This window comes from Paroedura picta, chromosome 9, assembly GCF_049243985.1.
Source record: "Paroedura picta isolate Pp20150507F chromosome 9, Ppicta_v3.0, whole genome shotgun sequence".
In the NCBI taxonomy this organism is placed as follows: domain Eukaryota; kingdom Metazoa; phylum Chordata; class Lepidosauria; order Squamata; family Gekkonidae; genus Paroedura; species Paroedura picta.
The window spans coordinates 81,936,614-81,961,558 of record NC_135377.1 but is presented as its reverse complement, the minus strand read 5'-3'; the positions used below and the strand labels follow the sequence as shown (position 1 = coordinate 81,961,558).

At 46.9% G+C, this 24,945-nt stretch overlaps 1 protein-coding gene and 1 long non-coding RNA gene across 8 annotated transcripts in view; one reads left to right on the top strand and one right to left on the bottom strand.

The window, feature by feature from the left end:
• Positions 1–24,945, bottom strand: part of BCL2 (BCL2 apoptosis regulator) — a 185,729-nt gene that overhangs the window by 143,799 nt on the left and 16,985 nt on the right. Inside the window, exons 1-3 of one of the 4 annotated variants that reach the window (XR_013234317.1) lie at positions 21,874–23,739; positions 20,728–21,594; positions 19,473–19,632 (exon numbers count right to left, since the gene is read on the bottom strand). Coding sequence is in view for 2 of the 4 variants with exons in the window: in XM_077353417.1 (XP_077209532.1) it covers positions 5,911–5,943; positions 20,728–21,291 (597 nt within the window). In the remaining 2 variants the exon portion in view is untranslated. Of the gene's footprint in view, positions 1–3,375; positions 5,944–19,472; positions 19,633–20,727; positions 21,595–21,873; positions 23,740–24,945 lie in introns of those variants that run through there. The other 3 variants (XM_077353417.1, XR_013234316.1, XM_077353416.1) reach the window with 3 other exon arrangements.
• Positions 6,991–24,945, top strand: part of LOC143845215 (uncharacterized) — a 32,487-nt gene continuing 14,532 nt past the window's right edge. The window contains exon 1 of one of the 4 annotated variants that reach the window (XR_013234319.1): positions 6,991–7,208. This is a non-coding gene — a long non-coding RNA (uncharacterized LOC143845215). Of the gene's footprint in view, positions 7,209–23,724; positions 24,036–24,945 lie in introns of those variants that run through there. The other 3 variants (XR_013234322.1, XR_013234320.1, XR_013234321.1) reach the window with 3 other exon arrangements.

The following is a 24,945-nucleotide window of genomic DNA, read 5'->3' as shown; positions in this document are numbered from 1 at the left end:
TTGCAATCTCTGGTACCACAGTCCATATTCAAATTAGATGTTGTACTATTGTGGAGGAATTGTTTAAGGCCTGGGGGCTGTCTGTGGGCAAGAAAAGGTTTACCCGCTGGTATTTATAAAACAGAACTGTCATTATCTAGTATCAGTTTTAAGTTACTAATGATGCATTGAGTTGAGAGCTGCATGTGACCATTAAAGATGTGTTGTTATTGTCTATGCTTGATCTAGTCATTTCATAGAATCATAGAAGAATAAAAGAGTTGGAAGGCACCTCATGGGTCACCTAGTCCAACCCCCTGCACTATGTAGGACACTCACAACCCTATTGCTCATCCACTGTCACCTGCCACCCCTTTGCCTTTATAGAATCAGCCTCTCCGTCAGATGACTATCCAGCCTCTGTTTAAAAATCTCCAAAGATGGAGAACCCACCACCTCCCGAGGAAGCCTGTTCCACTGAGAAACCGCTCTGTCAGGAACTTCTTCCTGATGTTTGAATTTAATAATTTATATGCCCCATATGTTATTTTCAAATTTCGTTAATGTCCAACGCCACACAGGCAGGAGTATGTTTAACTATCTGTTAGGTGTCTTGATCCAGTAATGGCTGCCAGCAGGAAAACAGAAGGGTGGCTGGACATTCTCACAGTAACATTTAGTAACATGCACAGGAGGGAAAGATTCAGAAGGGCATTGGATTGTCCTCAAAATCTGCTTCAATTGCCAGCTCGATGTACTGACTGCTATTTGACTGCCTTTGACATTTTACATTCTTTACAATAAAGAGTACCTGAAGTGGCATCTGGCGCTAAAAATATAAAATTAATCGTCATGAAAAACAATACGAGGAAACAACCTGGCCTAAAGGTTGTTTAAAACTTCATTCCAAGAAAAACACACACACCAATTAGCAGCAACTACACAGCCTGAGTACCCAGCTTGCTGCTGGGGGGTAAACGGTAATGACTGGGGAAGGCACTGGCAAACCACCCCGTATTGAGTCTGCCATGAAAACGCTAGAGGGCGTCACCCCAAGGGTCATGGCCCCAGTGCTTGCACAGGGGATACCTTTACCTTTACCTTTACACAGCCTCACTAAGGATTGTCACGGTCTTTCACGGCCAGAGTTTGCTGGCTGTTGCGGGTTTTCCGGACTGTGTGGCCATGGTCTGGTAGATTTGGTCCCTGATGTTTCGCCAGTAACCGTGCCTGGTATTTTTGTCAGGGACATGGCCCAGAAGACCCACAATTGCCAATCTTACTAGCATCAGTCAAGTAGTTCCTTTACAGCTATACAGCACGATCCTGTACAGCAGGGGTAGTCAACCTGTGGTCCTCCAGATGTTCATGGACTACAATTCCCACGAGCCCCTGCCAGCAAATGTTTATTATAACCTTGTTTTTATCAGCAGCTTCTCGTAGAATTCCTCTGATACAAGTTTTACTGGCTTCCCAAATAGTAGCTGGAGACATTCTATGTTGTTTGTTTAAAAAAAAACTCTTCCAGATCTTTTAATACTTTTTTACTTTATCTTTGTGTAATAAAAGAATATGATTTAACCTCCTTCTTTATAATTATCTAGACGACTTCTATGGGATTATTATTTGGAAATATCTTCGTTGAATACTTTTTCGAAATCCATTGTCAATGTTTTAAAATATAAAAGACATGTCTGTTCTTGAATATCTTTGATGCCTCTGCACTTTGGGTGTTTGGTTCTCCAGGAGCATTCTAATTCAGCATTTCCATGTATTGAAGTACACTTTTAGGTGATTTTCCACTTTTAATAGTCCTTGGTCCTTTTTGAGGTCTAGCACTCCATTCATATGTCCAAGAATCACTGTTTCCTCATCTTGGAAATCTAGCATAGATTGGAAAAAAATTCTCCATAATTTAACTTTGACCTCATTTGGTGCATATGGATGCTATCGTTCAATATTTTGCCTTTTAAAATTAAGTATCTTCCAAGTCTCTTAATTCTTCCAATACTTCTAATTGTGGGTTTATGTAAATGGATACTCTATATTTTTTTATTTTGTGCTGAAGAAAGATATGCTTTATTGTTTAAAATCTGTTTGTATTTCTTCTTTATGGGAGCTTCTTGTAGAAGAGTTCGTTCTTATATGTAGCCATAATAGTGTTTAATTTTTTTCAGCTGAAAGCAGAATTCAGTCCATTGATATGGATACTATTTTTAAATTATTCATTTCCCCCGATTATGTTTCCACATCCAACATCCTTTACTATACTTGTTTCTTCTCTGGAATTTTTGATCTGCGAACTTTGCTTTGAGCTACTAGCAGACTGCTTTAAATTACTAAGAGATTCTCCTTCTGTTATGCTTTATAAGTCTTCCACTTGCAGTTCTTCAGCCAATTGCTTGTTCTGCTGTTGTGATTATTTATCTTTTTGTTAAAAATACTTCTACTGAAATAGTATTTTCCAACACTTATTTATTGCTTTTGTGGAATCTGTATCAAGAGTCTTCCCTTTCTTTAACATGCTAGTTGGTAAATCCTGAAATATCTACATTTCTTTCCCCACAATCTAGTGGGGTGATTCCTTTTGTTTCTTAAATATTGCATCTCATGTTTACTTGTAGGTGAATTGAACCAAAATATCTTGACGTAGCTTATTCTTGAATGCAAATCTTGAATTCACTTTTAAAAACTGGTCAATTTCAGGAAAGCCTTCTATGATCAAATAATTCTGAAGTAAATTATAAAAGCTTTTCTTCTCTGTCTGGGATTTCTGTAAAGCGCAAATTATTAGATCAGCTTTCAGTTTTCAGGAGTTCAATTCTTTGTTCTGTCCTCTCAATTAGAAGATTCTACCTTTTGAAATTTTTGCTTCTCTTTGATTAAAATAATTTTTATGTTTGTTCCTGTAATTTTTTTTTAATTGTTTGTTCTTTGAATTTCTATTCTATTCTAAATTCGTTTCTGATTTCTTGAATGTTCTTCTGCGTTCTCTTCTCAGATACTTTAATATTTCTCGGAATACTCTGAATATATTTTAAAGTTCTTTTCTCTGAATCTTGGGTGGTCTTTTGAGTTTTCTTCAAATTTGTCACATTGTTGCACCAATATTCACAATAATTTTTCCAGCATTTCATCAGTTCTCTGATCCTCATCTGCTTTACCTGTACCCTTTTTTTTGCCTCTTTGATGTTTTTGTTGCCATTTTCCTTTTCACTGCTCTGTACACTCATATATTATTCCCACTGTTTTCTATGCATATATCAAATATACAATAATCAAAGTTTATACTATTTAAATAACTTATCTAAAGTGGATGCCCATTAGAATAAAAATTATATTCTCTACAGTTCTTATAAAAAGGAATAAATATAGCAAGTAATGAATATTCTGGAATAGAAGAAAAAGATAGTTTATCTTCTAATCACTGAATCATAAACATCAAGCTAACATTTTTCTCCATTAAAATTATAACAAAGTAAAATGGGGGAGAGAGGTGATACATAAAAACAGGAGGAGAGAAGGGAGGAGGCAAAACAAGGAAATAGAGGAGGGGAGCAGCAGATTCATTTAAGGCCTTCAGAAAAAAAAACACTAATGTTTTCATGTTGTTTTTCATTCTGAGGAATTTCACATGTCCAAATAGGAAAATATATAACAGAGGAAAACAAATAATCTTGTATTTCCAATGAGCCAAATCACTGAGTGCTTCAACTAAACCTCGTGTCTCAAAATCTTTGATAAGAGTAAAGATCAAAATGAAAATAATCAATTCTATATTCAGAGTAAATAATATTTTAAAAAGAGCTTTACTTAGTATTTTTGCTCTATTACTAAAGCTGAGATTTTCTTGGAAAGCAATCAAATGCCATTCTGCCAAAATAAAGTCCAGTACAACTGGTCATATAAATCTTTTGCTGAATAGCTGCAATTAAAGTTCAAAGTTTATCAGAACCCTTGTTCCATGAACCATTAAGTTTCAAAGAAGGGTCTCTCTTAGTGCTATATGTTAGTGCTATATAAGATGCTAATCTTTTCAATTATGATAGGAGTTCCAGGAGTCTGAAAACGTCCAAATTATTGTAGTTTCAGGAATCCAGAATACTGCTAAGATTGTAAAATAATACTGAATCCAAACTTGTTTAGAAATATTGGTTGGAGTCATCTGACCTTATCGGCAAAATGTCCTCCTTATCTCAGTTGTGCTTGCCATTTCCAGAACCCAGGTGGAAATCTGACCTATTAAGTATGTAATTCCCCCGTGGGTTCAGTATTATAATGATATATGTTCCATTTTTATTTCACCATTGTTATATACAGTCCCAAGGGGTTCAGGTCAATTTTATACCTCCTTACTGCTCACAGACATAAATTATGCTATAACGTATAGTATTGTCAGATTCTGTGCTGCAGCCATGAAAATTCAGCGGAAGATGACTAATACCTTATTGATTGAGAGAGCTGTGATCAGAATAATTTCCTATATGTATTTTCTAATTGTATAATCTAATTCATGCTTTTAGCAGTTTTATGGTCTAAGCTATTTTATATTATTAGCAAATATATGCTTTTAGCTGTGTTATGTTTTGTAACTAATTGAGTGCTAATTATCACTCTGCTGGTCTTTGACCATAATAAAGATCTGTACTGTACCCCCGTGGGTTCCCCTTTCGGTTGGGTCTCCCTCATGGGGGAGGACAGAGAAGTACATTCCCTCCTTCCCTGGAGTTGTTTCCCCACAGCGAGGAAGGACTGCAGCCTTTGAGAGTATTTCTTATCAGGTCACCATGTTCCTCAGACGTCCCCTTGCCAAGAGTTTTCAGGAACTGTGCTTTGGGAGATTTCACTGGCTGTACAGATTTTTTAAACAAACATTGCTTTTGCAGCAGCTGCCACCACAGCACAAGGATCTACAGTGTGTTACTAAAGTAAGCTGTGATCTTCCTTTTGTGGCTGGCTCCACCTCCTGTACCAGCCATTTTTGTTGCCGTGCCCACCATACCATGTCAGAATCCCAAATATGCCCAGAGGCTCAAAAAGGATTGGGGGGCCCTATTTGAAAGAATTTCTCATTTTTAAAGATAGTCTACTGAACAATCACCGCAGTTCAGAAGTGTGCAAGGACTTTTTAAATTTGATCATGCAAGCCTTTTACAGAAATTATGCTTGTGCTATCAAAATGCATATACCAGCAGCATGTGTAAAAGCTTCCAAAAGACCAGCCTTTCTCAACTTTTTTACTACTGAAAAACTCCTGAACCATTCTTTAGGCTTTGAGAAACCCCAGAAATGGAGCAATTGCACCGAATATGGTTGGAAAGCATAGCTGTGTACATGCCCATTCGGGGACCCTTCCCTTCCTACTCGTCCAGACCCATCACTGGTCATTGGTGGGGGGGGGGCAGGTCAACATAACCATATATGGTCATAAGGTAAAGGTAAAGGTATCCCCTGTGCAAGCACCGAGTCATGTCTGACCCTTGGGGTGACGCCCTCCACCGTTTTCATGGCAGACTCAATACGGGGTGGTTTGCCAGTGCCTTCCCCAGTCATTACCGTTTACCCCCCAGCAAGCTGGGTACTCATTTTACCGACCTCGGAAGGATGGAAGGCTGAGTTGACCTTGAGCCGGCTGCTGGGATCGAACTCCCAACCTCATGGGCAGACAGCTCCAGACAGCATATTGCTGCCTTACCACTCTGCGCCACAAGAGGCACCTGATAAATGTTTAACAGTTAAAAAAAAAACATATACAAATTAACTCCCACCCATTCAGGAAACCCTTCCAGGGCCATCCGGGGTTTCATGAAACCCCGGATGAGAAAGCCTGCAATAGACTATCTAAACAAAATGGCAACAGCATGTACTGGGAAGAATATGGGTACTCTGTGCTCTTGTAACAGGCTAAAGTTATTCATAGAAGTGCTTTCATCAGTCTTCTTCAGTGCAGAGACAGTCACATTCCTGCAAGGAACACAAAAAAAAGCATTTTTCCTAATGGAAAAGAGAACTGTGATCAAAACTATTACTGGGGTGGGGAGGGGGAAATGACACATGGAAAGGCTCATTCATGGCTGGAAAATCCATGAAAGTAGAAAGTGGGTTGATCTTACAGGCTCCTCCTTTGCTTGCAAAAACAGGGAAGCGTGGAGAATTCCTAAGCTTCCAGCTCATGATGATAATAAAGTCTTTGGGTGCCCATTATTTAATTGACTGGCAAGGACAAAGCAAAACTTTGCTCACAGAAGAAATTACACTTGAAGATAAAATCCAGAAAGAGTTACCGGATCTGTAGAGTAAAACTTCTATCGCTAGACTGTGAAGTTCCGTAGGGCCTGCAAGAAAGAGCTCGTCTGCCAGGTTTATGGTTGGAGCCTGTTCGGACAGACGGACATATTAAACAACAGAGAGTCTTTCCCTGCTCGAATCCAGGTAGCTCTTAACCGCCTGCCCCAATGAGAAGAACTTAACAGGGATGTCTCCCACAGTCTGGTCAATTTAATAGTTCAATCGTCTTAACCAGGGGTAGTCAAACTGTGGCCCTCCAGATGTCCATGGACTACAATTCCCAGGAGCCCCTGCCAGCGAATGCTGGCAGGGGCTCCTGGGAATTGTAGTCCATGGACATCTGGAGGGCCGCAGTTTGACTACCCCTGGTCTTAACTGTTTTAATTATTTTAATTGTTATTGTATCTATCAATATTGTAAACTGCCCCCAGACAGCCATGCTGATAGGGGCGGCCTAGAAATTTAATAATAAATAAAGTTCTCAAAGGAGGAAATTGTCAAAGTTTTTCTTGAGCGGCAAGTTACAGAGTCCAGCAAACCCCAATTGTTTTCTTGGAGTTTCCATCGATGCTCGCCAGCCCTCAGTTGACAGCCATGACATCTAGCTCAGGGTCCCCAACGTGGTCTCCATGGACACCAGGGGACTTGCTGACTCCATTCCTGGCACCTGCCAACTGTTTTTAGAAACCAAGCAGGGCTCGTGGGGCCTTTTGACCAGCACAGCTTCTGAGTGGCCACTGCAGATCTGATTGGCTATTCAGATTTTGTAAAAATTGTTTTGTCTGCTGCCCCCATAGAAAATTCCCAGCCTGGGAACTTTATTATTTTACCAATGTTTTATCAGGGGGGTTATTGTGAACCATTATGAGCCAGCTTGGCCTGGGAGTGCCAGTCAGTCAGTCAGGCAGTCAGTCAAAAGGGTCTTTGCTGCATCATTGAAGGTAAGCTGTTCTACCCTTTGTTTTTTCCAGTCACAAAGAAGAATATTTCTTTGTAAAGGCTTGGTGATCCATAGCAGTGGTCCCCAACCTTTCTCAGGCCCCAACCGTTCATCGGGCCGCGCCCGCGGGCCACGCCCACACATCGGGCCGAGCCCGCGGGCCGCGCGGCTGGTGCGGCCCGGCCCTGATTCCCTCTCCCCGCCCTCCCGCAGTAAGAAGCTTCCCAGGCCACAAGCTTGCGGCCTGGGAAGTTTTTTACTGCAGGGGGGGGCGGGGAGAGGGAGCCGCAGCCCGGCGCCATGGCCTTTGCGGCCTGGTGCCGGGCCGCAGCCCGCAGGTTGGGGACCACTGATCCATAGGACCCAGACTTGAAATGTATGGATGGTAGCAGAACAGACAAGAGGGAAATGGAAGGATTTGACCCGTCTATCTTGCTCACCCCAATGCCCTCGTCCCAGGAATGATGTGCTTGCAGCAACCAGATGTTGCTTCATCCTTCTCTCCCATGATTATGAATAAAGTTTCTGGAGGGCAGGACACCGGACTGAATGCTATTCTGATGGCAGAAAGATGGGATATGAATCATACACACACATCAAAAAGGAATGGTAAGGGAAGGCACGGGCAAACCACCCCGTATTGAGTCTGCCAAGAAAACGCTAGAGGACGTCACCCCAAGGGTCAGACATGACTGGTGCTTGCACAGGGGATACCTTTACCTTTAAGGGAGAACCAGTAGGTAAATGGGGGAAGGGGGGGATTCTCATGCCTGCAGATTATTCCCTGTAAAAGCCCTTCTTCAACAATCAGACTTCTTCCGGTTTCACAAGCTGGCTGTAGGGAAAACTAAAAATTTGCTCCCCAAGACCGTTTACGCACCGGAGGTTTCATGCCGGGCTGCAGGCTGGAGTTTTAGTCGTGGCAGATTGTTCCACCTCTTCCAGCACCCACATGGGAGAGCATTTGGCCCGGTATACCTAATCCGCCCCCCATTTGTGCTGCTGCACGGGAGCCGGGGCAGTGAAGTTCCCAGTGCATAAACGGTCCTAGGGAGTCATTCTGTAGGGGGATTGGGTGTTACAGTGATAACCCAGTTGCTTAATGGGCAATTCAACCCTTCTTCAGTTGTGCCTTGTTTTCTTCAGATTACAGAACAAGACTAGTTTATATTCAGATTTGTTCAGCATGTTACTTATTACTGTTTTTACTCTCAGTCCATTTTGTCCTAGGACTTAGAGGGGATTACATTACTACTACTACTACTACTACTACTACTACTACTACTACTACTACTACATTTATGTACCACACTGACCAAGAACCATTTGGTTTAAAACTGGGATTCCTACAATTTGCAGAACAGCCCAATTAAGCCAATAAGTAACTTGTAATTTTTGTTTGTTTGAATGAAGAGGAAAACCATATGAAATGCAGTTCATTTTGCTGACTCTGACTCTGACGTAACATTTTGTAACACTCAGGAGCTAACACACACACACACACACCGCTATAGCTACTTGCAATAAAAATCTTGAACAGTTCCATTTTCCTTTTAATCCCTACAGTTTCACCATCCTACCATTAACAGCAAGGTGCTTTTGAAAAAGAAAGCATAGTCAATACAAGAAACCTTCATGTGTAAGCATGCTGAGTTACTGCACTAGGTAGTCAGCTGAGAACAAAACAAATCTTTTCTGTTAAAAGGCTTTTCCACGTTTTATTTTCCCAGGGAGGTCTGTTTTGGTTCCTTACTGTTTCAGTTCTCTGTACCACATAGACCTCCAGTGTCTTAGAAATGCTATTTTAAAAGGAGCACCAGGAGTAAGGGGAGGAGCCATTAGTTGGCAAATGGCTACTCCCCCAGTGGTGCACTAGGCCGAAGTTGTCCCCGTGGTAACCAGACACTGGATGGGGGAGACACTGGGGCAAAGCCTCATGACTTCAAGGGAAGCTAGGAGTCCTTGCCCCCCCCCCAGTAGGCAATTCCCACAAAAGCCAGGTGGTGGCAGCAGATGAGCAGAGAGAAAGAGAAGCACCTCCAGGTGCTGGGGAAACTGAGGAAGGCAGGGTGGAGCAGGGCCAGCAGGTCAAAGTGTGTCACCAGAGGTGGTCAATGAGGAAACTGACTTCCTTTTCCCACTAGTGGAAAAGATGGTTGGATCAAGTACTATATATCATTTAGAGCAGGGGTAGTCAAACTGCGGCCCTCCGGATGTCCATGGACTACAATTCCCAGGAGCCCCTGCCAGCATTCGCTGGCAGGGGCTCCTGGGAATTGTAGTCCATGGACGTCCGGAGGGCCGCAGTTTGACTACCCCTGATTTGCCTCCAAGAATGAAGAAAGTAAGAATGAAGAAAGTAAACACAGCCCGGTTCCTACGGTGAACAAAACACTTTTTTCTTCAGTGAGAAGAGCTTATTGTCTGGTCAAACACTGGCCATTTGAACTGACAATTAGTGATGAATGACTTGAGATTAATTCAAACACACATCCCCCCCTTCAAAAATATCCCCTTTCCACTTGTTTTCTTGTTTAACACCTGAAATTAGACCTCAGATCTATGTCCTCTCTTTAAATGCGAAATTTACCCCCCGCTGCTGACTTTATTCCTTAATATGTAACAGAGTGTGGGAACTGAAGGTTTTAACTTAAAAGTTTTAACATTCCATGGATGTTGTCCAATGGCCATTCAAAGCTGAAAAGTTCCCATCCGACTCAATAAACTGAGTCACAGCCCCTGTGGGAAAAGGTGCTATTAGATAACCTAGCCAAACCTTTAAATTTCAGATACAATGCATCTCTGAAACAAATGCCAGACCTTTACTGTAACAAAGAGGTCTCTGTTGTGTGTGTGTGTGTTTGCTTTGTTTAAAACTACTGTGATGCATTCAGCTGTGTTTCAGGGCCACTGAACCTAGGGTACAGGGGAAACAATAAAATCAGAGTCCAGTAGCACCTTTAAGACCAACAAAGATTTATTCAAGGCGTGAGCTTTCGAGTGCGAGCACTCGAAAGCTCACGCCTTGAATAAATCTTTGTTTGTCTTAAAGGTGCTACTGGACTCTGAATTTAGGAGCTTTGTTTGTCTTAAAGGTGCTACTGGACTCTGAATTTATTGTGCTACTTCAGACCAACACGGCTACCCATTTGAATCTATCCTTACAGGGGAAAGACAGCTCAAGGCTCCCACATGTTCTCCGAGAGCATCTCTGATGGGGCACACATGCACACTATCTAGCTGTGATCTCAAATGAGAAAGAGGCCTAAATCTACGGCGTGGCTGCATTTTTTGCTCTGCTTGTAGTGCTCTGTGACCACTGACATTTAGAAGGCTGGAACCGCGTCCGGAACTTAGAAAGCACAACAATAACAAAAGTTGGAGAGTGCATTAAGCAGTCGGTCAACTGGAACTAAAGGGAACTGCAGTTTAGCAACAGCAGAATAAAAGCAGGTCAAAACAGACCAAACAAAGTGAGCAGGGCTGGCATAGGGAATCTAAAAAGGTGTTTTATCAGTGAATTTCTCTCCGGGCTCTGCCCCACAGGTACCCAGACATCTCTATGGTCAAAAGGAATCATGCTGCTGCTTCTTTTTAAAGTGCATTTTTACAATCATGTTCATCAGAAGAGCCAAAACGTGCAACTCAACTGCTACTGAGAACAGAGAGATGTACATTACTAAGGCTGCCAACCTCCAGGTTGGGCCAGGGGGTATGGAATTACAACTTCTCTCCAGAGGTCAGTCCCCCCCCCCCAGAAAAATGGCTGCTTTGGAGAGTGGATTCTAGAGCATTAAACCTTACTGAGGCCCTTCCCCTCCCCGAACCCTGTCCTCTCTGGCTCCACCCCCAAATCTCCAGGAGTCATAGAATCATAGAATCATAGAACCATAGAGATGGAAGGGGCCATGCAGGCCATCTAGTCCAACCCCCTGCTCAACGCAGGATCAGACCAAAGAATTGCCCAACCTGGAGGTGGCAACTATGTTATACTCTACAGTTCAAGCTATATTAGAGTGTGATGAAAAGGACAAGCGTAAAACTCAGAGTGATCCATAAAATCTTCGTTTGCAATGTTGGTCTGAAGCAACAGAACCAAGTCGGAGTCCAGTGGCACCTTTGAAGACCAACCAAGTTTAATTCTGGATAGCAGCATTCCTGTACATTTACCCAGAATTAAACTTGGCTGGTTTTAAAGGGGTTGCTGGACTCAGAATCTGTACCAAAACGGTTAAAGCTGCCTTTCCCAACATGTTTAACCTTGAGAATCCCCTGAAACATTTTTCAGGCTTCAAGAAGCCCCCGAAGTGGAGTGATCCTGCAGAATACGGTAGAGAAGCAGAGCTGTATACATGCCTATGTGGGGTCCCTCCCCTTCCCACCCCCTCCAGGCCCATCATTGGCCATTTTGGGAGGGGGGGAAATGGATCAACATTACCATATGTAGTCAATATTACCTGATAAACGTTTACCAACTTGACAAAATATATAAAAATGAATTAACTCCCACCCCATACAGGTTACCCTTTCAGGGCTGTCAAGAAACCCCAGGGTTTCACGAAACCCTTGTTGAGACAGCCTGGGTTTAACAGAGACAATAGATTTATATAGTTTCCACAGTCCCAGACCAGAAAGGGGGACTTGATCGCTAGTATTGCATACAATTGACCACTGAAGCCATTGCTTACCTCCTCCATCTGATATAAAGGTAAAGGTAAAGGTATCCCCTGTGCAAGCACCAGGTCATGTCTGACCCTTGGGGTGACGCCCTCTAGTGTTTTCTTGGCAGACTCAATACGGGGTGGTTTGCCAGTGCCTTCCCCAGTCATTACCGTTTACCCCCCAGCAAGCTGGGTACTCATTTTACCGACCTCGGAAGGATGGAAGGCTGAGTCAACCTTGAGCCGGCTGCTGGGATCGAACTCCCAACCTCATGGACAGAGCTTCAGACTGCATGTCTGCTGCATTACCACTCTGCGCCACAAGAAGCTCCCCATCCAATATAGCCTCCACTTAAAGTTCTACATCTTTCACCAAGCAGGAGAAGCCATGACAAACCCAGACCTACTGTGCTTCCTTGGAGACATATACCTATGTGCAGAATTTCTCTAGAAGTGATCAGGTGGCAATGTTTATATCTGAATAGCAGTGGCTTCCTGTGGGCAAGACAGACTGATGTGTACCATGTTGAAACTGTGGCTTAAAAAAAAACAGCACAATACGGGGATGCCAGGCTCCAGGTTGGACCTGGGGATTCCCTAGTATTTCAGCTCGTCTCCAGACTACAGAGATGAGTTCCTCTGGGGATAATGGATGCTTTTGGAGAGAGATTCTATGGAATTGGAACCCAACTGACGTCCCTGCCCTTCCCATGCTCCACTACCAAATCTCCAGGACTTTCCAAATCTGACGCTGGGAACCTTGCCCCCTCCCCAGCCACCCACCAGAAGGGACTTGGAAACCCTAGTTTGGAATGTTGTAGCTCTAGGAAAACTGACAAAGTTAGAGGTAGTTGTGTTGAACCTTGGGAAGGAAAGTAATGCAACCCCTTCCAAAATATCCACTACATCACAAATAGTAAAATAGCCTTACGGCCATCCAAAATGTCACAAGCCAGCCAAGGCACAAGCTTTCAACTTCCCTAGAAGTCTTCATCCTCATGCTGGAAATAAAACCGACACACAGACCAACGGGGAGGGGGAGCAAAAGGCATTCATGATGGAAAAGCTTAAAGTCTGCCTGCGGTTTGTTGCTTTCTGGAGATGGAGAAGAAGAAGTGTTGCGGATTTAACTGGATTACGTGGTAATGAGCCCAGCAGCAGCAGATTTCAAACTGCACCAGGGGCTCCTGGAACGAAACAAAACAAGTGCCTTTTCCCTTTGAAAATGCCAGCACAAGCAGTTCATTAGGACTCTTCCTGGTCCAATTTGGAACACAAGATTTCCCACGTAAGTTGAAGATTGGGGGCATATCAACAATCAGAAATCCAGGGAGAACTTTAGCATCCTAGGATTACGGCACTGAAGACCGGGTCAGGAAGCATCTCTTTATCAGACCATGTTCTGGAGCCCCATGAATTTGTCCAAATCCATCTGATAATCAAAACTATCACAGGGCTAACCAAAGCCGGCTTTTCTTTCCCCTGGCCACAGTTATTTCCCCCTTGTTATCTTATTCGAGACAGCCGGACAATGCAGACAGGAGAAGTTGATACAAAAGCATGGGCCATTCTTCATGGGCCATTTACCTAGCCACAGGGCTTGGTTTCACAGCTGATGCAAAAAAAATGCCCACTGAAACGGAACACCTGACCCCTGAAGTGAAGCTGCTGTAGTATGCTTCTGGTACACCGACTGATTTTTTCACGTGCACGCACCGGTCTTTATGATCTTTCTTCTGGATCTGTATATTTATGTTACACCAGGATGAGCTGGGGGTGCCTTAAAAATCAGGGTGGCTGAAGCTATCGCGCATTCAGAGAGAGATTCTCAACCACTTTTATATTAAAGATCATTTAGCAATGCTGACATGACCTACAGCAGGGGTAGTCAACCTGTGGTCCTCCAGATGGCCATGGACTACAATTCCCATGAGCCCCTGCCAGCATTCGCTGGAAGGGGCTCATGGGAACTGTAGTCCATGGACATCTGGAGGACCACAGGACTACCCCTGACCTACAGCACTGAGAGATATTAAGACTCTCTAGGGTTGGGTGCTTCAAGCTGCCAGTGCTAATCTCATCTTAACCTCCAAACAACAGCAGTATGCTGTTATGTATTTACATTATATACTTACATTATTCCTTCTCTCTCAGGTCCTGAAGATCAGCAGGTCCAGCCTTGGTAATACTGGAGTTGGCATGAAGATCCTAGGGCAAGGGTGGCGATACAGCAGCTCTCCAGATGCCCATGAACTGCAATTCCCATGAGCCCTGCTGGCAGGGACTGGTGGGAATCGTAGTCCATGGACATCCGGAGAGCTACAGTTTGGCCGCCCCTGTCCTAGGGCCACCAAAGCACCACCGCTGGGAGCAGTAAAGTTCTGGTAATCTCCCCTAGCCCCCGATTTATTTAGAAAATGTATATGCTGCCTCTATAGGCCTACTCAAAGTGGCTCACAACTAAAATAGAACCAACAGTAAAACAAACTAAGTCTCTCTCTAGATAAACAAGCAAATAAAAACAAACCAAGCCAAATCAAAAGGAGTCAGTCCAAGAGTTTATGGGCGAGGGAGGGAACATGACCCTTCCCTTCCTTTTGAGCAGTGTGCTGGAAGTCAAAATCACACGCACAAAAAGCTGCCAATTCCTAGGAATCTGAGCACATCTCCAATGTCCAAACAATGCTGTAGAACTACTGCTCCACCCTTGGCTTCCTTTCTGCTACTCGTATCTTCCACATATGTAAACAGAGAGGGATGAAAAAGTAAAAAGCTTTAGGGCAGGGGTAGTCAAACTCTCGAGATGTCCATGGACTACAATTCCCAGGAGCCCCTGCCAGCATTCGTTGGCAGGGGCTCCTGGGAATTGTAGTCCATGGACATCTCGAGGGCCGCAGTTTGACTACCCCTGCTTTAGGGTTTGATCTTGTTCACGCATAGTTATTCAGGTATCCATCCGCCCATGAGAAGGGACCGTCATGGATACAAGCTTCAACCTCATGTTTGCTAAACCCCAGCCCTTCTCAAGGGAGTCTGTGTCCTCATCCACCAGCCAGAGGAGTCAGGTGACGTTCACACCTTTGTAAACCAGACCTAGGTTGGGATCCATGGTACATAAATCCGGCATGCAAGTACTAAACACAGCATTTCCAAGGAGGTTTGCCAGCTGCCACCGTCTGGGGAGTCTATGATCTGCAAGGCTTTGAACCTGTTCTTTCTCAAATACTACCTCCCACGGGTTCAAAGCAAACCCCTGGGCTCTATCTAAGGGTCATGTGCGTGGACTCAAAGTAGAGCAGTGTCAGGTCCCCTGTCGGCTCTCCCAATGGACACCCTTGGCATAGCAGCAAAAGCAGGGCACTGAAGTAGCCATAGGAACAGAAGCTCATTAGTATTCTTGCTGAAACTGATTTGATAGGTGATACATTGATCAACATAATTCCAGGAGCCAGCCCCCCCCCCAAAAAAAAACAAACAGACCTAAACATGCCCTAACTAAAGAAGGCAGGATCCCCTCTGTTCACAAGTTAAAAATGGGCTCCTCCATTCCCATGGAAAGTGTGCAAAGTAGCTTTGCACCCAGGGGCACCTTATGTCAAGGTCAGGGGCACCCGATAACATCCAAGCTCCCCTCCTACTCTCGACTCCCCCAAAAGGAATTAAGCAATTAGACTACACAAGCAAAGTGGAACAATAAAAACGGTTACAAGCAGTAACCAGGGAGCCAGTTTGGCATAGTGGTTAGGTGTGCGGGCAAGCCGAGTTCGATTCTGCGCTCCCCCACATGCATCCAGCTGGGTGACCTTGGGGTCCCCACCACACTGATAAAGCTGTTCTGATCAAGCAGGAATATCAGGGCTCTCTCAGCCTCACCCACCCCACAGGGTGCCTGTTGTGAGGAGAGGAAGGGGAGGCGAATGTAAGCCACTTTGAGACTCCTTCGGGTAGAGAAAAGCAGCATATAAGAACCAGCTCTTCTTCTTCTGTTAGATTTTCTTAGCCCCCCCCCCCCGCCCGCAAATGACCATACATTGATTGCTGGCACTGACAGGTCATTATTGACACCTTATCGATACCTCAAAAGAAATTCGAAAAGAAATTCCATCTAAACATCCAGAAGAAGTTTCTGACAGTTAGAACGGTTTCTCAGTGGAACAGGCTTCCTCGGGAGGTGGTGGAAATTTTTAAACAGAGGCTGGATAGCCATCTGACAGAGAGGCTGATTCTGTGAAGAGTCAAGGGGGGGGGTGTCAGGTTACAGTGGATGAGCAATTGGGATGTGAGTGTCCTGCATAGTGCAGGGGGTTGGACTAGATGACCCATGAGGTCCCTTCCAACTCTATTATTCTATGATTCTATGATTCTACCTTACAAATAACAATACTGCCGGGACAGCAGGATGACAAACAGGCAGAAGTCCAAAGTGGGAGAAACATTACTACCATAAACATTAAAATGACTCAGAATCATAGAATTGGAAGGGACCTCCAGGGTCATCTAGTCCTACCCCCATGAAGAATGAAGGAAATTCACAACCACCTGCCCACCCATTGACCCCAATTCCATGCCCACATGATGCTCCCCTCAAACCGGAATCTATGGCCAGTCTGGCCTGGAAGACATTCGCCTTCTAACCCTGAAGCAGTGATCAGCATTTCCCTGGGCATGTAAGAAAGGGCCACAGGTACTAAGCACCGACCCAACCCTCCCAACCCTTCCTGTAGTAATTCTTTTGTGGCTCTTTGAGAAGATCCAGTTCTAATTTACATCACAGTATTGTGAAGTATTAAGAACTAGAAAGGACAGTGAAAAGTACTACAGAAAGAATAACATGACGATAGCTGAAACCAATGAGACTATCCAAATGAATAATCGCTCCGTGGGCATATGTCCACAATCGTCTGAATTCTTTCCACATTTTTTAAGTTGTATCATGCAAGCAAAACCAAGTTTTATTTCTCTGGCTGGCTACTAACGCAAATGTAGACGGGTCAGTTTATGCTTAAATGCATTTCTGTGCTCCTTTGGTGGTGTTGGCTTTTGAATTTAATTTCTCCTTTGGAAGACCTCAAACGTTCGGAAAAGAACCACATGCTGGGCTACAAAGAGCCACGCTCCACACTCTGCCAATTTGCAACGCACTCCGCATCTCAGCACTTGGGTTGCAAAAGAATGTGTCTCCAAGAAAAATATGGCTTTTGTCCAAAGGTAATCACATTCCATATCTCCCAAAGTCGGATTCCTAAGTCGTAAATGGAAGATCTGCCTGTGTCGCTTATAAAGAGAATCATTCTCTGGAGAAGGAAAAGAAAGTGGCAGACACTGGAAATGAAAATCAAACAGTCTCATGCAAAAACATGCACTGAATGCAAAGTAGCCTTAGTCCTAAGCCTTGCAAAGGTGACCTGGTCCTCATTAAGTTTCCACTGTGATTAATGCCTTGTTTATAAGAGCAATACTGTGCCGCTGTTATTTGCATGCAAATCACTTGTGTTGTCATTTGCCACCCTGAATGTAAGGGAGATGTTTCTCTTTCCTCCAGTGAGTAATAGCTCGTTTGGGACAGAGGAAAGAATTAAGGAATCAAGCTGCTTAGGAGGAAAGGCAAGTGGGATATGGCAATTCTGGGGAAGGGATGCTCCTCTTTATTGCAAAATACCTTAGTTTTATACTGCACAATGGGCATTATGTTGCTTCAAAGCAAATCTGAAGATCAGGGCCAGGTTCCCACAGGCACGTAAATACCTTGATGAGTGTGAACTGTCCTCAATGAAAAAGTTGAAGGGAAGGGGGGAAAGTTCTGTGTTGACCAATCCAAACATACGAGTCTTCAGTTGGTGTTGCACCATCAAAGAAGGCACCTGCATGTGTGAATCAGTCCACAGAGCTGAAGCATGACGGAATTTTAATCCCCAATGCAATACAGCTCTCACGGATTTTTAAATCGTGCCAGTATTTTAAACAATTTCACTGGGAGCACCATGAAAAAAACTGACGTATCTCATTTGCTTGTCACAGTATTGTACTACAGAGCAATACTGAAGACTTTGTGATAGTAGGCTTCTTATGTTTACATAGCTGGCTCCTACTAAATCAACTGAGATTCGAAGAACGGATGCCACGCTGGCCCACAACAAAACTGAGAAGATCCAAATAGTTCTACTGAGTCCAACCATTGGTCCCTTTTGCTCAGTGTCGCCTGCTCCGCCGGTGGCGGCTCGTCAATGTTTCAAGTTCTTTCTCAAAACTTTGCTAACTGAGATATCTTAGCTAGAGAAGCCTGGGACTGAAACTGGACCTACAAGGCAGGTTCTCGCAATCACTTCTATTTAACAATTCCTTAGGTAGAGGTTCGGTGAAATGAGTAACCGGCTTGCTGGGGGGTAAACGGTAATGACTGGGGAAGGCACTGGCAAACCACCCCGTATTGAGTCTGCCAAGAAAACGCTAGAGGGCGTCACCCCAAGGGTCAGACATGACCCGGTGCTTGCACAGGGGATACCTTTAGGTAGAGGTAGGGATGGTTTGAGCGATATAGATGTATGAATGCCCTATACACAAGGACGGCTCAGATTTCAACCCGAGCCACAGCTGAGTGCTGTGTGTATGATCCCTCTTCTGGCAGGCTTCTTCCTACTCTGCCACCATTCCTCCTATGTTCCACTAGGGACTAGGGTTGTGCACGGCGGCATCCAAATTGGCTGCTCCGGGCCGCCGCAGCCAGCACCTCACCACAGTGGGGGAGGGAGGGTGCGCGGCTGCGCACCCTCCCTCCCCCACTGCAGTGAGGTGCTGGCTGCAGCAGCCTGGAGCGGCCGATTCAGACGTCACCACGCACAAGTTTGCTGCTGCATCTGACATCTGGAAACAGCCAGACTGCAGTTTGCACTGACCAAAATTTGACATCATTGCAGCCTGCAGCTACTGGATTCCATTGCAGAGGCAAGGAAACCCGGCACTTGCTTGTTCTCAGAAGGCTATCGTGGTTACAATTTCTTATTTTATTTTACACTTATTTATTACATTTTTATATTGCCCTCCCTTGCGGCTCAGGGTGGTTCACAGCATAAGATTCAAAAAGTTCACAAGTTCCATTATAATATGAGGTGCAGTTCTCCAGAAATTAAACTCCGGAATTGTTAACCATATAACCATTTAACACGAACTCTTTCTTGATGGGTTGGCTGGACTGGAGATTGCCTTGTGATGTCTCCAGTGGATGTAACTGGTGCGGAGGAGTTCTGGGGGGGGGGGGGCAGGAGATGTTATCAGCTTATGGGCTCCAACCGGAAGCTTGGTGGAAGAGCTCTGCAGAACTGTGCAGAATTACATTTGAATGCCCCACCAGTCGCCCAGTAAAAGATATTGTCAGGACCATTTTAGCGACTTTAAAAGGATGTTCCTTTTTTCTCTAGCTCTGGTTTCTCTACAACGCCATCATGGTTACCTTGGAGACATCCCCAAATTTCTGCAGGGTGACCCCCAGTGGTAACGCACTAGTTGAGAATTAATGAAACAAGATGAGAAGCTCCCCTTTATAATCAAGCATGCAGAGATGAGGCTGTGTTATTAGAGGCAGAGGAAAGGGAGCTTTCTCCACTTACAGCTGAGTTCATCCTTCCGGTTACTTTCCCTGCAGAACTCGGCTCTTCTTTGAAACACTCTAGATCGCAAGAAACTCGGCACATTTTCCAAGGACGGCCAGCCACAGAAAGATTTTGTGAATTAAGGGGGGCTTGCTCCTAACTCTCCTGCCAAACAGATCTAAAGAAACAGAAATTAAGCCCTTGGTTTCATTATATCTGCTGCCCTACAAATCATGTGGATAACTGGTCCATCCTTTTCCCCATAAAAACTTCTCTTATCAGTATAGATTTTGCCGGTTTTAAATGACTGTGATCTGTTGCGGGTGGATCTGGTTATCCAAACGGCATAAGGCAGTTAAACAATTTCCAAAGTAACAAGGAGTCTTGTGGAGAACATCGACCAAGCTTATCGGACATACATACACGCCATTTGCACATATCAGGACATGACATTACCAGGAATCCGATACGGAGAGTTCTACTACAGGGGTGGCCAAACTGTGGCTCTCCAGATGCCCATGGACTACAATCACCATGAGCCCCTGCTGGAGAGCCACAGTTTGGCCACCCCGTTCTAGTATGTTACACACACAATCCTCCTTCAGTAGCGCCCCCCCCCCCTTCTTCAGGCTCATTCAAGCAATGGGCCACACATGATGTGAATTACAAGCCCCCTGCTACTCTTCCTCTCTCCTGTTTTAACTGTGACCTCATTTTTACCACCACCAAGTTGCACATGAGCCTATTAATGACATCACTGATTAAGGTTTGATTTAATCAAGATGAAGAACTCTTGCTGCAACTTGAGAAGGAGAGAGAGAGAGAGCGAGCAGGAGACCAAGAGCATATGAGATAACATCAACCCCGAGCACCTGGACAGGGCAACTCAGAGAAACTTCCATGCTTGGGAAATTGACAGGGGGAACTTCAGCATGGGCTCTCTCTGGCCGGACACACTCCGCATGTGCTGGGATTGTGTTCGGCAGCAAGAGGTTTACAGTAAAGCAGCCTTAAGGAACCATCCTCTATGGCAGGAATCCATCACATTTTGTCCAGCAAAAGCAAATGACCTAAAACAGGCCATATCAAATAAGTATATAGGTATACTTAAGTATACCAATGACAATCATCCTGGGAAAGCAACCAGTCACCGACACCACATGCAACGGTAACTGCACCTGCAACTGCACTGCACAGTGTGATTCTGAGACAGTGACGCTACCACAATTGGGGGGGGGGGGGGAACATAGAGACAAATCAGCCGTCTACCTACCCAACCTCCATTGTCCTGGATCCAGTGGTGCAGGTGCATGTTCAGGTACTCCGTCATCCACGTGGCGATACTGTCCACCAGAGGAGACATCTCCTGACTGACGCTCTCCACGCACATCATGCCACCAAACTCAAAGAAGGCGACGATCCGTCCCCAATTCACCTCGTCTTGGAACAGCTCCTCCACGACGCCTACAAACCGGCTCCTGGCCGTGGCCGGGGTCAAGTGCAGCTGGCCAGACATCTGGGCAAAGTCCCTCTGATAACGCCGCAAAAACTCATCGCCGGTTCGGCGTAACGTCAAGTGGACCACCTGTGGCACGGGGTGCAGCTCTTCCACCGGGCCGGCGTTGCCAGCAGCGGCCGAGCGAGGGGTCTCCGAAGGGAAAGAGGTCAGCGGGAGCCGGGCAGGGGAGATCCCAGCAGCAGCAGCAGCAGCAGGAGGTGGAGGAAAACGATCTCCCCCTGCGATCCAGTCATAGCCTCTCTGGGAAAGCTTGTAATGGATATACCGCAGCACTATTTCCCTACTACTGTATTCTCTGGTTCCAGGGTGAGCCATCATTTCTAACAGGCGAAGGAGAAGACCAGAAGCAAATGCAACGTGTGTCGTCCCCCCTCCACCCCCACAAATGGAGCAGCCAGTAGGAACAAATGCCAGTATTTTTATATGTAATCCAGTTGCTTTTCTCTATGCCGTTCCATTGGTCGAGGTCCTTGGGGTCTCAAAGGTGTTTCCGTCTTCTCCGTGCTTCCTCCTCCGATGGAAGCCAGATTTCAAATGCAGCCGATACTGTATTCCAAGATGCCCAGGTAATATTCTAAGCCTGACTTTTGGAAACCTTCCCTCGTCTGTGTCGAGATACATCTAAAAAGGAGAAAACCCCCAAATGCTTACAGAAAGAAGATGAGGTGCATTCCCTCTTCCGCCTACGCACTGCGAAGATATAAATGAAGCAACTGCACTGCTCATTCCCCCCCCCCCCCGGACCCCCTCTCATTCAACAGCACTCACTCAGCAGACCTGCCTCCCATGGAAATTCACGCAAAACAGGTTTGGCTAAAAATCTCAACAGCATTTCTGAAAAATACCAAACAAGCAAACAAAAAGTTGCACAAAGTAAATTTCTGCTGGAAAAATACTTACTTGAATTCAAAATCTGCTTTTCACTCAAGTTTCCTTGGAGGGGGGGGGATCCAAAGCATCAGTTTCTCCAAAAAAATTAAATGCTGGTTTCCGTGGTGATTCCCCCCCCTTGTCAATTTTTTTAAAAAAGTGTTCCGAGATTTGGTGAAATTAGGACGATTTCCAAAAATATTTTCTAGCCTCCGGTTTGAATGACATTTTTGAAGTCTGTCCGAACTGAGAATCTAGCCTCGACCTCCAAGGAGGAGAGCGGCCCCCAGATCACAGAGAGGCAATGTTGGTGGTGGTGGTGGTGGTGGGGGGGTCTTTAAACAAACAACAGAGGTGGGGGGGAAGCCATATTATAATCCAAGCTCTGTCATTAATATTAATCTCCAGTGCAACATATTTCAAAAGGGGACCTAATTTCATTCAGAGAGGCAGAGATACAAAAAAAAAGCTGGAATAACCCCTGCCCCCAAAAAAACTCCAGGAAGGGGGGGGGTGTAAACCAGGTCACCCCTCAAAAGGGGAAAAAAAGCAGCTGTGGATTATTGTAACCATTTTTTAAGCAATTCCCTCCCCCCCCAGGCAAGGGCGGGGGCGACGGGGCGTGCCTGAGGCCGTCATTGGGCCGGTCCACCCCCTCCCCAGTGCCCTGGCTGCCCCCGGGCCAGCCGGCCAGGCTGCCCCCGGGCCACGAGGCGCCTCCTCCTCCGCTGCTCCTGCTCCTTCCCCGGCGGCGTCCGACGCGGCTGCTCCGGCGGCTGTCGGGGAGGTCCCGAGGCCGCCGCCGCCGCCGCCGCCAGGGGGAGGAGACAGGGGAGGGCAGCGCGGAGGCTCCGCGAATGGGGCCGCCCGCCTCTGGCCCCACCTCGCCGTTCATTCAAGAAAAGGGGGGAGCCCGACGCCTCGCCCGCCCCCTGCTTGCAGCTGGAAGGGGGGGGGGGCTTCCGTGCCGCCGCCAGCCGCCCCCGTCGAGCTTTCGCCGGGCTGCGTGGCTGGGTGGTCTCTCCCTCCGTCCGTCCGACCACCGGGGGGCGGGGGGGCTTTGAGTCGTTCGCGGGCTCTTCATTCATTTCGGTGGCGGCTTGAACCCGGTCAGGAAAGAGGATTAATCGGGCGGAAGAAGCCTCGGCCAGTCTCGGCAGATGCCGCGTTTCCAGATGCCGGGACCCCCCCCATGTGCCCTTCCCCTACCCCGGGGTCTCCAAAGGCGCTGCTTCCATAGACTGGGGCGGGGGTCTCCCCAATATCTGACTGTGCCGGAGCCGCCAGAACGAAGGGCATTTCCCTCTGGGGTTTTGGGAAGAGCCCTCCAGGAAGAGGACCTGGCTCTGTTTTGGGGGGGGGGGGCGTCAGCTTTAGGATTCTTTGGTTAATAATGTCCTCGGGGGGGGGCTGGGCTGGGCCGTCGGGTCCTCTCGCGTGGCTCTTGGAAGCGGGCTCTTGCAACCGTCCCGGAGGGGCCGCGCAGAGCAAGGGGGACGGAGACCACCCACCGCCTCAGCCACCGCGGGAGTCGGCAGCCCTTGCAGGCGGCGGCGCAGGCTTGCGGGAGAGGGGCCGTGCGCTCCCTCTTGGGACGGCTCCGCGCCCCCCGCGCAACGCTTGCCTTGGCACCGCAGGCAAAGGACGAAGGCGGGCGGGCAAGCTTGTCCTCCCGCACGAGGCTGAGCCCGGGGCCGCTTCAAAGCCCCTTCCCCGTCCTGGTTCTTTTCGCGCGCGAAGCCGCTTTCGCTCCCCGCCAGGGACCTCCCGTCTTGCGGGCTGCACTGCGGCGGGCTGTCATTTTGGCAAGGGCGGCGGCGGCGGGGTCTCCCCTCGCGGCACTGGGGGGGGGGGAGGGTCGCGCTCTCCGGCCAAGGCGGGGGCTGCCCCGGCGTCTCCCGCCCGGAGGAGGCGGAGGAGAGGAGGCGAGGCTTCCCGCCTTGTTCGCGGGGCGCTGCAGCGGCGGCTGCGCTCCCGGCCTTTCCTCATCCGGGGTCGAGGGCCGGCCTCTCTCTCTCTCCGCCTGGCTTCGGCCGCGCGGGGGCCCCGCTCAGCCTTGAAACCCACGCGGAAAAGAGGGCTGCCAACCTCCAGGGGGCGCCTGGAGCGCCTCGCCGGGACAAGATGGCTTCTTGGGCTCGCTTCGGAAATGGAGACGTTTCTGGAATTTGAGAGCCAGCATGGACTTAGGGGTGCGGGTCCCCCTCTCACCGGTGGGGGGGGGTGAAGGGAGGGTTGTCGGATCCAGGTTGGGAGCAGGGGTAGTCAACCTGTGGTCCTTCAGATGTCCATGGACTAAAATTCCCATGAGCCCCTGCCAGCATTCGCTGGCAGGGGCTCATGGGAATTGTAGTCCATGGACATCTGGAGGACCACAGGCTGACTACCCCTGGCTTAGAGTTTCAGGGAGGGAAGGGCAGAGGACAAAGCTACAAAGCCCACCCTCCTCCAAGGGAGCGGATCTGGAGATGAACTATAATTCCAGGAAGTCCCCAGGCTCCACCTGGAGGTTGGCATCCCTAAGTGTGGTGTCCTGGTTAAGAGTGCTGGCTGCTAATCTGGAGAACTGGATTTGACTCCTCTGCGTGCAGCCCCCCTTGAGCCAGGCACAGCTCTCCCAGAGCTCTCTCAGCCTCACAGGGTGCCTGGTGTGGGGAGAGGGAGTGAAGGATGTTTGCAAGCTGTTTTGAGACTCCTTTAGGGAGTCAAAAGTGGGGTTCAGAAAAGCACCTCTCCTCTTTAGAAGGGGAATTATGAAGGATGATACTCCCATTGAAGCCCCTCTGCAAACTCCACCTATCTCAGCCTCTGCCCCTAAGATTCCCAGGTATTTAGCCACAGCTGGCAGCCTTACTGAGGGGGGCTCCTTGCCGGAGGAAGGGCATGTATCTGGCCTACGGAAATTATTCCTCCTCACCTGCCCATTTCAGGAGTATGATAGTCTGCTGTCCACATGTCAGCCATTACCTGCTCAGACCGCAGGGTCACATTTTATTGATCCTCTGGTGGTTCTTCAAATATCAATTCCACATCTCCAAAGAACAGCTTGTTTTCAGGAAGGCCTGTACTGCCTCTCCAGGGACCCGCTCAAGGCTAGCTCGT